Source organism: Scleropages formosus, chromosome 18, assembly GCF_900964775.1.
Source record: "Scleropages formosus chromosome 18, fSclFor1.1, whole genome shotgun sequence".
Classification (NCBI taxonomy): domain Eukaryota; kingdom Metazoa; phylum Chordata; class Actinopteri; order Osteoglossiformes; family Osteoglossidae; genus Scleropages; species Scleropages formosus.
Window position 1 is genome coordinate 17,601,941 of NC_041823.1, and position 12,626 is coordinate 17,614,566.

General features: G+C 46.0%; 1 protein-coding gene across 1 annotated transcript in view; it reads left to right on the forward strand.

The window, feature by feature from the left end:
- The first annotated feature begins 4,028 nt into the window (after positions 1-4,028).
- LOC108924052 (ephrin-A3-like) overlaps positions 4,029-12,626 on the forward strand; it is a 40,822-nt gene continuing 32,224 nt past the window's right edge. The window contains exon 1 of the mRNA XM_018735166.2: positions 4,029-4,323. Within this exon, the coding sequence (XP_018590682.1) occupies positions 4,217-4,323 (107 nt within the window). The 5' untranslated portion in view covers positions 4,029-4,216. The remainder of the gene's footprint in view (positions 4,324-12,626) is intronic.

The window sequence follows — 12,626 nt, forward strand, 5'->3', positions numbered from 1 at the left end:
AAATAAAAAATAACTTCCGGGCAAGGGAGAACCAGCGAGCACTTAGCAAAGTTGTATATTTAGAGGAAAATTTACATTACATTTCCACATTTACTACATTTTTTTTTTTTTTTTTTTCTACAAATGGATGGATAGTTTAAGACAACACAGAAATGAAAACTTTACAGAAACCAGAAGCCGGGAACACGCAAATAGAAACGGCACACACAATCGTATCGTTCTTTACTTCTGTACTTAATAAAACTAACATCCTAAACAAGTCCTTGATAAAGTAAGGTGTACTCACAAGTACTATCCACAAGTACCACATTTATAATAAAGAACCGAATTCCTGTAGGTTTCTCTGCAGACGGTAATCATTTCGGCCTTAAGAAACCTGGCCTTTCCCCTCGCCTCGCTTCGTCTCGCCCCGTCCCTCCTGTCCGTTACGGAGCACGTCCTGCACTCGAACCCCGAACCTTTCCCTCGTTCATCTTTTCCGTCTTGCTTTCTCCCTCTCTTGTCCCACACCTCCTTCCTCCTCCTGTACGCTGCGCGCACGCACAAATAACGATTGTATTTATCTTTATCAGTCCCTCCATTTTCCTTCTCCTCTCCTGTTTTCAAGCTCCCTCGTTCAATATTTCATGCTGTTGAGAGCGTATCTATTCTAAGCTTCCTCTCTGCCCCCTCCTACCTGCCTTTAAAAAAATCTTTCTTTCCACATCACTCTTTCTGTCTCTTCCTCTCCCTCCATCTCTATAAATCTCGCTCCCTCTTTTGCTCTCTTTCCCATCACACTCTTAATGTTCTGTGCCCCATCACTCTTTTTCCTACTTTTTTTAATTCTCGTTTTTGCTTCTGCCAATGCTGTGTCCAGCGAATTGCTATTTTTGTTCTCGTCCCCTTTGTACCTTTTCCGGACTTTTTCATTCTTTTACTCCCATATCCCTTTGCTATTTCTTACCAATAGCAAAATCCGTAATCTTCCCTAATGCTTTGCCAGCGTCCTATGTGTCGCCCTGACTAGATGTCCATGTGCATCTCCCTCTCTTTCTGCTGCCACCTCCCCTCCTCAGTGCAGATCAATCCCCTTCTCACTTGTTCATTTCCCAGCGAACCCACCTCCCTTTCCCTCTCCGTTCCCTCGAATTCCACTCCGTTTCCCTCTCTCTCTTTCTCACTTTCTATCTTTATGTGTTGTTTTAGGCACAGCGGTGGAATGTAAACAGCGAAATTGAAAATTCATGTCAGTCAGTGGGGTGAGAGAAAGGGACGTAGGAAAGCAGAGAGGGAAAGAGAGGGAGAGATGGGGAGGGGACCATGTCAGTACAGTTTACTAACACAACACTGAACACCCAGTGCAAGAGAGAAGCAGAAACTAAGAGCAGAAGAGAGACCGAACACGTAGAACAGGAATACCATGAACTTTATGAATACCATTGGGCATTAAATGTGCCATGTTTATAGCTTCCACCTGAAAACATGCATGCCTGCGAAATATATTTCAAACATTAGGATTATCTCTTGTGCTTTTGAAGACTTGTTCACATTTTTTCCGTCTTTGTTTTAATTTTCAATCCGAAAATAATGCCAATATTTTATTTTGAAAATAAATTTCCAGAAAAGGTTTCACGAATACAAATTCTGCAGGTGCCTGCTTTGTCAAATACGGAGGAGGAGCACTTGAATATTGCACTGCAGTGATTTCATACGCCGAGTTCATTTTGCGCTTTAAAGTTCGATGTCGTTCAATTTCAAGGTGATCAGTGTCAAACTTCAAACAACAGTTTGAACATAATAACATTTCCAAAACTACGTGACTGTCTACAGAATTTGGAACGGCAGCATTACAAGGAACAGCTATTTTCTTCGTCAGTAAAGTAATTGTACTAAGTCTTCCAGAAGTCAGCCAGAGTATAACATATATTTTTAAGTATAGGTTCAATTCAGCGTCATTTAAATGCAATAAAAACGCACAAACCTTCCACCCGGACGAGAGGCACAATGCAAGCGGATGTCAGAAAAAGACCAAGAAACAGAGACCAAACGTGCACTGAAAGGAGCGATCACGGGCCTGCGAGGCACGCAGAACGTGAGGAAAGTTGAGCGGAGGGGGGGCACTGTGAAAGGCGAACAAAGACAGGAAGTAAGGGAGAGCCTGAGAGGTGGTTAATGAGAGGTAGCAGAGCCAGAAAGTGAGAGAGATGGAGGGTCTCCCCAATGACACCCTCCCTCTTTCTCTTTTCCCCCAATAAATCATTCCTGACTCCCCTTTAACCAACAATCCCGGCAGATGGAGAGCAAGCCATAACCGCCCCTCTCTCTCTCTCTCTCTCTCTCTCTCTCACTGTCTATCTCTCTTTCTCCATCCAGAACCCCTCTCCCCTCCCAAATCACCACGGCAACATGCCTGGAGGGGACGCGAGTGAGACGCCATCACCGGCAAAAAAAAAAAAAAGAAAAAAGAAATAAATAAAAAAAAAAAACAGTGACTGGTGGGTCTGCAGAGACAATGCAACATGAACAGATTGTGAGGTCCTCTCGCACCTCACATTACACACATACGTGTTGCATGAGGATTGCTGGGTGCCGATTTGCCGAACACACACAGTCACAGTGTCTGTCACTTAGGCGCACACTCTTACGCGCTAACTTTGCCGCTGCTCTCGCGGATTTAATTCAAAAGAAGAAAAGAGAAAACAGGCGAAAGCCGCGCGCGACGCATAGATTTCAGATGAAAATCAATTTACAAAGCTAATAGGATTTTAGATTATATTGGCGCGGTCGGGATTTGCTGATTTACAGAGCCCGGGCACTCAAAAGAAAGTCGTGATTGAGAGTGATTTGAGGAAATATATGAAAATTCTGGAGCAGAAAGGAGTCGCGCGGGAAGGTACAGGGACAGTAATGGAGGAGGGGATATGAAGAGAAAACGAATGGGGAGATAAACGAAATCATGGGATGAGAGTTTTTTTGGGCGAAGTGTCGGCGCACACGCAGGCTGCTAATGTTTCTCATTTTCTCTCACAACTTTTTCCGGCACGTAACTGGTTAAACGCGCGCTAATAGCGCATCCCTCGCGGAGAAAAAGCGGACAAGACGACTTCGAGACGCGAGAAGCTGCTCAAGTTTACCGGGGGCGTGCTCTCTGTCACCGGTGGGGGGGGGGGGGGGGGGGGGGGGGGGGGGGTGAGGGGGTGGAGTTACTGACTGCATGAGCGCGGCTTGGCGAACAGGGAGAGAGGAGAGGCAGCGCGAGAGCGGAGGCAGAGAGCGGGCGCGAGGAGCGCGCGCGGATGCCGGGGCAGCTGCGGCGGTAGCGGCGGAAAAGAAGGAAAAAAGACCGTAGAAGCAGCGATGGACTGTCAACGTTTTTAGGTGGTCAAAGCATTCGGTTATAACGCGGACTTACCACGCGCGGCAAAGGACGCGACAACGCTAGGATCATAACTGAACCGCCTTTTTTTTTTTTTTTTTTTTTTTTTTTTTTACACATACATCGTGTTATTTATTTTCCGCTAGGACTCGCATTATTATTATTATGGTAATAACTGAAAGACTACATGTGAGCGGGCCGGGTGAAGGAACAGTTCGCTGTGCGCGTCCTTCCTGCTACTTCTTGTACAGATGTGCTCGAGTGTTGTAGCACTGCGCGGACCCACGTCGTCGCAGCTCCTCCACGCAGCCAAGTAGCTGTAGTAGCTGCACAACAACTCGCTGAGCTGGGAAATTTCAGGAGGCGCTCGCGGCTCGCGGTCTCGAATGAAGCCTTCATCATCATCATCATCCCCTTTGTCCTCGTCCGGCTCCTGCTGCTGGTGACATTGCTGCTGGTGGAAAGTTTGGGCCAGAAGAAGTGGAAGAGACGGATATTTTTAGGGCGCTCTCGGCGGCTGCTGCTGCTGGTTTGTAGGAGACCGGCGGCTCTGCGGTGCGCAAGCCGGGCTCGATCAGGGGGGAGCGGGAGGGCTGGGGGGAGGGGAGGGGGGTCTTCGCGATGGAACCGGGAGTTTTGCAACACTTCCTAAGATAGCTAAGCCCACTAAGCGCCGTCGTTCTCTCGCCGCGCATCTGTGAAACGACCAGATGAACGTTTTTTTCCTCCCCATCTGGATGTTTTGAGCGCATCACCCCGCGGGATAAGCGAGCGCGAGACGGAGAAGGGCGGGAGAGAGAGAGAGCGAGCGAGCGAGCGAGCGAGCGCGCGCGAAGAGGACGCGGGCATCGGAGGATTATGGCTCGCGCAACGCTGTCTCTATGCCTCGTAACGCTCACCTGTGCGAATGTCTACCTGGTGTACGGCAACCGACACACCGTGCACTGGAACAGCTCCAACATACAGTAAGTGAACGACGCGGCGCTGTCGTGTCGTCCCTCGCGCGTATTGCCGCGTGTTTCCTGTGCGGATCATTTACACTGAAACTGTGTGTGTGTGTAACGACCTGTAGTTTTGTTGCATTTTAACAAATGTCAACGGTGCAGTGATATACGGTGCATTCCATCCATCCCGAGTTCGCAGCAAAATTGGCGGTGCACGAACTGCTGTGAGTGTGAGGCGCCACTTCACACACACACGTGTGTTTCGCGGCGCTGCTGTGGCACTGAGTGTGTGTCTGACCGCGCGCGAGCCACCTCACCTGCCCACACACAGCACAGGTAAGTAGGCTCGCGACCGCGGCCCGGACGGACGCGTGTGTGACTCGCGCTCTCGGATTCCACTAGCCGTTACAGCTGTGTGTAGGTTATGCACGGCGCGTTACTTTTTTTTTTTTTTCTTACTAAGTATCAATTATCCTCTTATGATAGCGAAAACCCGCGCACGAGCCGCCCGCGCAGCGTCCGCTGCAGCCGCCAGCTGTTCTCTCCGTCCGCGTTGTCCCACTCCGGCCGTGGGGCTCTTGCCGTGGGCGGCCTGGCTGCTGTTGTGTTGTGAACTTCCACTAAGAAGGTGCGTGCAGAGTTTGCCCACGCACGTGCAGGGCTCATTCTGGGCTGTTGTCACTGTCATCACTCTCTGCACAACTTTATGGCCCTCTCTCTCATTTTTTCCTCCTCCTCCTTTTGGACCCTTTGTCATCCCGCAGTTTTTTTTTTTTCTCTGTCCGCCTTCATGTCAGTTGCGGGGATACTTTTTCATAGTGACCCAGATCTGGCAGATGTTTGTCGTGTGTCTCCTTCCCGTCTCTCGCCAGGTACCGGCTGCCACCTCCTGCTCTCCGTTTCCCTCATTGCTTTTCGTGACACCTGTGCCGCCCTCATTCCCCAAACCCCCTCACCGTCTTGTCTTTCTTCAGTCCTCCGCTTGAGATGCTTAAGCAGCTGCTCCCTTTCCGTATCTCCCAGACCACTTTTGATGATCCTTTGCTTCGTTCCAGCATTTTATCTCTCGTCTGCTGTACCTGCCTTCGTCTCCCTGTCCCCGACCCCAGACTGCTCATCTCCTGCTCTCTTCCTTGGTGGCTCAGCTTGCTCTTGAACAAGAGCATTCATTAGTGCTACATTCCAACTTCTGCCTTTGCAGCATAGAGTGGTGCAAGGGCATTGCTTTTCTGAAAGAAACACACCGTGGCCCTGCTTCATTTGACAGTCGTGGAGCTTTGCTGAGCTCCTTCCTGCTCCCTGTTGATATGTACATCCGGAGACGCGGGCTTCTCTGTCTGCAAGTGTAGCGTAACGCAACGCATGTTTCGGGACTGCAAGTGAAGTACCTCTCGGATCTTTCGGCCTTTGTCCGTTTGCGTTGGGTGCGAGTGTGTCCGTGTGCGTAATTTTTGTCTCGCATAAATAAAAATTTATGAAGGAATGCAGAAATCAATCTACTTTGCAGGGTGTGGACTAACTCACACAAGCAAACGGAGAACCATGGCTTGAATACTGATTGGGATGCGCTTTGAATGACAATGGCCCTTTAGTAGCATCAGAGCGGAGCGCTTTATCCTTTCCCTCTCTGGTCTGTTGCAGCAGTTACTGGTAATCGTCAGTAGAGTTCACTAAGTAACAAATGTATAACACGTGAACATGGTTTTGTAACAGTGCATTACAGTGTAAGACCTTGGCAGAGTATTATACAACACCAAGACGCTGGAGATATATTTATCGCTGTTTTGACTCGGTGGGGCAAGACCTGTACGTGTGATAAATGTATTAAGCCCTGCATTCTGGGCCTGGTAGCAGTGAAAAATGGAGAAACGTACCTACTGTATATTCATCTACTACGTTGTGGAGGAAATAACATAATAACACACATTTCAAAAAGGATCAACAACCATGAAACAGTTTGGCTGGTTGATTGTTGATTGTCTGCATTAAAGGCACATTAGCGCTAATGCAAGTTGGATTTGGCCTGAGGAAAGTGTCTCGGATTTGAATAAATATGTTTTCTTCTGCATTTTTTTCTAATTAATTTAAAATGTGCTGCTGAAAAGGCTGAAGTTGATTCAGAACGCTGGTTATTAATGTAAAATGATTAATTTAGCATTTTTGTGGCCTTCTCACTTTAAGATGTAAAAAAAGACATCTAATTAGAGGCAGTGCGGTCAAAGATTTGACCCCTGCATATGCTGGAAGCATTTTAAGTGGTCCCTGGTTTGGGTGTGTGCGATTCTAAATCGCCATTTGCAAAACTTGGAGAAAGTGCCCGAGGAATTACGAGCAGGCGTCTTTTGTTCGGATTGCGTCGTTAATTAAAACAGTGTGTCTCTCCCTGGGCTTCGTGTTCTTGTTCCTCATTACAGTTTTGGAGCAGTGTGAAGGCACCCTGATACCTCCGACTTCTGACCCAGTTTAAAAAAGTGTTCTTCTGCAAAGTGGCTTTTTTTTTTTCTGGTCTTTGTGTTATGTTACAAATCGGACACTTAGAAACCCGTTGTTTGTCTTTTTATGAACCGTGGATGGAAAACAGGGACTCGATATTTGCTGTAATTAAAGATTTTGTGTGTTTTTAGTAACATCCCTGTTAAAATTGTACATTTTCTTTTTTTCTGTTATCTTATGTATTCTTTCTTTTGACTCAGTTTCAGATTGATTTTTAATTCTATATGACAATAATTATGCGTTTAGTTGTTGCTGCTGCTTAAATTCACGTTTTTTTTTTTTTTTGCAAATAAAAATGGCCTTTTAGTAATTATCCTTTAAAGCACCATACTTTGTGCACTTTCATATAGTTTTGGACAGTAAGTTTTCACACATTCGCAAAAACGATGAAGAGAACTTAAGCATCTCCTAAGGTACGTGCGGAAAGTACGGGCCGTGTTGTAAATGTGGCGATTCCTTAACAAGAGTTATTAATTTTTGCGAAGGATTTTTTTTTTCTTTAATTTAGTTTTTGTTGTAAACACCCTGAAATCCCCGTTAGTGACTGGCTCTAATAAAAATACCACTAAGCCAATTAAATCCAGGGTGTACTGGCTCATATGAGGATTACAAGTATTAATTGCACTTATATGTGTGCTGAGAGAAGAGAAAAAGCTTGAAACAGGGCGGTTGTGTTAGCGGGCGTTGCTTTAACTGGTCATGCTCTCGGCAGCAGATGCGGGCTGCTTCGTCACAGATGTCGCTGCTTGTGATGGCTGACTTAAACGTAAACAAAGCTACCGGTCCATTAAATTGTCTCTTATTGGAGGCCACCTGACAATTAAGAGAAACAATTTTGCATGCGTAGGCCTGCACACGTGTTAAGGGAAGCTGCCGGCGGATGCGGCCGTGCCGCGAAAGGCATTCCGTTGCGGTCGCCGCATGGCAACGACGTGCGTGGGGACACCGGCTGTGAATGGAGCAGCCCTGGCATCCCCGATCCGTCTGTGTGAAACCTGAAATTCCGGGGCCTGCCTTAGATGATGCACGGAAGCCCCGCCGAACGGATACGTGCCGGGTCTTGGCATAGTGTCACCTCTGCCCGGGCGCTGCTAAAAAACAAATAATGGTGTTTGCACAAAGTTTCCCCTGAAAACGACAAGCGGGGCGCCACTGATCAATGCACGGGAAGGCCATGTTTTATTCAAGCATCTCATTAGTCTCGCACAGGCTTTGGGGATCATGGACTTGGGAAAGAATTGTAGTTCAGATGAAAAGCACTTTTCCTCTCCCATTATCATATGGGGTCCGCTGCTCATGCTAAGCCAGAAATTAAGTAGTATGAGGGAATGAGGTTATGGGTTTAAAAATTAAAGACGTCCTCTTTTTTGGCAATTAGGGAACCCGTCGCTGCTGTTTTGTGAAAGATAGCATTAACCGGGTGACCATTGATCATTCAAAGCCAGAGGATTATTTGTAGGAAGAATAATTCGGCGACACGAAAGTCAAGCGGATTACACGTAAGTCTATCAGGCCAATCTGCTCAAGCGCAGTTTATGCAAAATACATTTTGTGTTCATGAACAAGTTTTGATATTAATTTGCACCGCAGTCCTCTCAAATAATTTGTTATGATAAAACTGTGCCACAGACAAGATCAAATGCCCAATTTCCAGTTTTCCACACATAGGGGTGTTAATTATTGTGCTGGTTGGTGCGAAAGGCAGGGAATTCATTAAAGGATAAAAATGGCAATCTGTTGATAAATGACTTACTTGCAACGTAACGAGATTTACTAACAAACGAATTAGATTTATGTGTTTTCGTGTGTGGCCGTTTTAATAACGTGATGATAAATGTGCATGTGACTTTGAATGAAACACGGGAAGGGCTGCTTGCGAGCGTTCCTGTAATTGGCCGAGGGAGCGGCGAAGCGCCTGACGTATCGCGGGGCCATTTCTGTGGGGTCGACTCATTTATTTTTGTAGGCAGGGTTCGAAGGAGAGCCATAACAGCCCCTGCTGTGGAGTGGTGGGGAGGGCAGTTTTTGGAGTATCAACATGTGCATAATGAAGCCTGTTCCTGCCTTTAATGTTCAGATCAAACCCGACCCCGCATGGCAGGGCTCCGTGTGCACGGAGATCTGAGTTAGGCAGTAAACATAAATGTCACGAGTCTTTTTTTTTTTTAACAGACCCCCTGGCCAGTGTGACCTGTTGCTCAGGACCTTGTTTACAAATGACTGCTTTGCTCCGGATTTTAATGAACACGAGTGACAACAAAAATGGAATTGGCTTCAATAAATCGCACACTTATTTCACTCCTGTAATTGGTCTGGGGTATCAAATCACACGGTGGTAGTATGAGGCCTTATTTTTGTCCAAATCAAAGTCTTCACTGGCCTTTTCAGCCAAGGTGAGTGTCTCAGGATCCAAAGCTTAATTTGCTGCCTGCGGCCGTTAATTACGAGCTTTAGTAATTTTTCTGCACGTGTGAATAGAAAAACTGAGCTACAGCGTTGGGGTTCCTTCCCCCAGATCCCTCCCGATTTCATTTCTCAGCGCTACTTGTGCTGCCAGGTCCTCGCGTATTCGGCTCCTGTCTTGCTTGTCTTCACCTGAATCATCCTAAACTGCTCCGACACTTTCACGCTCCAGCGCTTTTTGTCATTAGGTCTAATATCCCGGAGCAGTAGACATGTTCTTTTGTTACAGAAAACCCGAAGACCTGCTGCGAAAGTGGCGGTCCGTAACTTCAAAAACATTCCGCTCTCGGGATCCGGTGCGTTTCCAAAGAGCTTTAATAAGGGTTTGAAGTTGCTTTTAATTGGTTAAGCAAGCATCTCTCCAGTCAAAAAGATAACGGCAGCTCCTCTCCTGAACAGGCATATCTTGTACAGCTTTCAAATTATTCCTGGGTTTTCAAGCTAAATCCACTTTATCTTAATGAATGAATACACAGGTAAATGAAATCCTCAGCTGGTTTCACGAAGGCTCTTATTATTCTAGTATCTACCACACGGCGGTTGAGCCCGTGACTGTGTCAACCCCGAGCAGATATTCTGTGGCCTTCCTTTTTACAAGGCAGCCCACAGACAGGTAGAACCAATTTCAGACTCAATGATTGGAATGCAAATGCTGCTGTGAGAGGCGGGGAGGATTGAAAGTTTTCTCTTCGCGTGCGTCCGGCACTATGGATACCTATCACAAATTATTTATCTCTGGGAAAATGGTGTGGCTGCTGCGGGGGCCACACACTCCAGGATTGGAAGAAGCTGGACAAGGCGCTGGATGTCCTCCAAATGGGAGTGCCACCAAGGACACAGGGCAGGTTGGCGCAGCGGGGAGACTTGTGTGATTTGGGCTTGCTCACGTATACTTTGTGTGGTTGCGTGTTTTCGACGGCGCTCGGCTACGTGCCACTGTTTCTGTGGTTTTGTGTGGTCGCTCGGGATATTAATTTCTGCTCTGTTGACAGAAGGAACGTGTGGTATTGTTGTAAGTACAAGCTGAGATTTAATAAGTAATATTTTCATGTTTAGGAAGCTTTGTGGGGGGTGCGGTGGCGCAGTGGGTTGGACCGGGTCCTGCTCTCCGGTGGGTCTGGGGTTCGAGTACCGCTTGGGGTGCCTTGCGACGGAGTGGCGTCCCGTCCTGGGCGCGTCCCCTCCAGCCTTATGCCCCGAGTTGCCGGGTTAGGCTCCGGCTCCCCGCGACCCCGTATGGGACGAGCGGTTCAGAAAGTGTGCGTGTGTGTGTCTATGTGTGTGGAAGATTTGTCTGAAAGTTGACAGTAGCCTTCAAGAGCCATGGTAAATCGCTTAAAGTCAGGTGTGCATTTAGAATTGAAGCTACAACATAAGCTTTTTTCTTTGCTTTGACCACCATTTAGGCCTGCTTGTTATAGGGTAAATTATATGATTAACAGTAGTTGTAATGTATTAGTGATCTGCATTTCTAGTGATATTGCAGCACTGTGTTTGAGTGTTCATTTTATTTTTTTGCTTTTCTGTGTTCACAATGCATTTACATTTATTTATTTAGGAGACATTTTTCTCCAGAGCAACTTCCAATGAACTCTGTGTAGTGTTATCAACCCACGCAGCTCATTTACCAAGGTGACTTACACTGCTAGATACACTATTTATGCTGGGTCACTCATCCATACATCAGTGGAACACACACACTCTGTCTCTTACACACTATGGGGGAACCTGAACAGCATGTTTTTGGACTGTGGGAGGAAACGAGAGCACCCGTAGGAAACCCACACAGACACAGGGCGAACATGCAGACTCCACACACACTGAGTGGTGATCAAACCCATGTCCTCTCACACCACCCAGGTGCTCTGAGACAGCAGCGCTACTCGCTGTGCTACCGGCGCAGGTGGTTTTATTTGAGCTAATGCCTCACGGTATATAGTCATCCCCCGAGATTAGCCCATTCGAGTTACAAGCATTCAACTTTACAAGGAGTTTCGTTTAATACCCCTGCTTTGACTTAAGAGGGATTTCTTCATGTTTACGAGGATCGAGATTGGATTTCGTGAATCTCCTGACAGCTGAGCAGTGCAATACATTTGCATTTATTTAGTTAGCAGATGCTTTTCTCCAAAACCAATTACAATTATTACTGACCAGCATTTAGCTGACACCTTTGTTCAAAGTGACGCCCTGCATTTATGCAGTTGAGCCATGTCACGCACACAAATACACTCAAGCGCGCAAACACATACTACTGGCTATGTATAGTTATCAGTTCACCTGAAAACCATGCCTTTGGTAGGAAACCCACTCAAACACGGGGAACGTATGGAAAAATCCCACACACTAAGTGCGGATCACACTCTGTCGAATCGCACAGCCCAGCTTTTTTAGTGAGCGTGAATTCACTTGCATTGTTTTCCTACATTTCTCTCATCTTTACTGATCTGTTTTATTTAGTGTATTCAAGGTTGAATTCATCTGTAGACAGTAAATATAACATATATATATATTGTGTTAGAGTTTAAGACTTCAGTACGTTGTAACGTGGGAAAAGCTAAATGAGTGCAGGTAAGCAGCCGTACAGTACTATTGCTATTACTACTAGTGATAATAGTAATAATAAAAATGAATAAATAAATAGCTATGCACTTGAGTAATTAACGAAGGGAAAGTGCCATGATATGTTATGAAAACTAACATTAACTATTGAAGAAATTTGGTGATATTTTAGCATAAATGGGTGTCACTTTTGTATGCTCAGGAATGCATGAAAACCTTTACCATTAATATTAGCGCTAATTGCGTATTTGAGTCAGGGGTTTGCGATACGAAGGGTTTCTCAAGAGCACGTTACCTTCCTAAGGTGGTGGGAAAATGAAAATGTAGAAGTAGTGTATTTTTATACTTATAGACTGTTGTTGTCACGGCAATTGGCTACTTGCACGGAGCGGTCAGACAGGTTTCCTGTAGAGCTTTTTCTTCAAATGTGGCCTCAAGCATTCAGACTATTTACATCTAACTGAGTAACACATCCCCTCCTGATATGCAAAGTGGCTTTTCTAAGTAATTCTGCACAATTCTCCTTTTAACCAGACTATTAAAGACAGTCAAACAGGTTACGGTATCGTCATATGATACGAGGTTACATCAGTTGTCAGCATCCACAAAGATCTGTTCAATATTTTCTTGCCTTACGTCTAAAAGGAAAAAGAATCCATTATCTGCAAATTGCATCACTATTCAGCCTGGTGCATAATGACACCCACCTGTTGTATGGGAAACAAATAGTGTGAGTACTCTGTGGGGGCTTTTTATCGAGGAGACACATTTGCAGGTTCAACAAATGATTTTCATCATGCGCATTT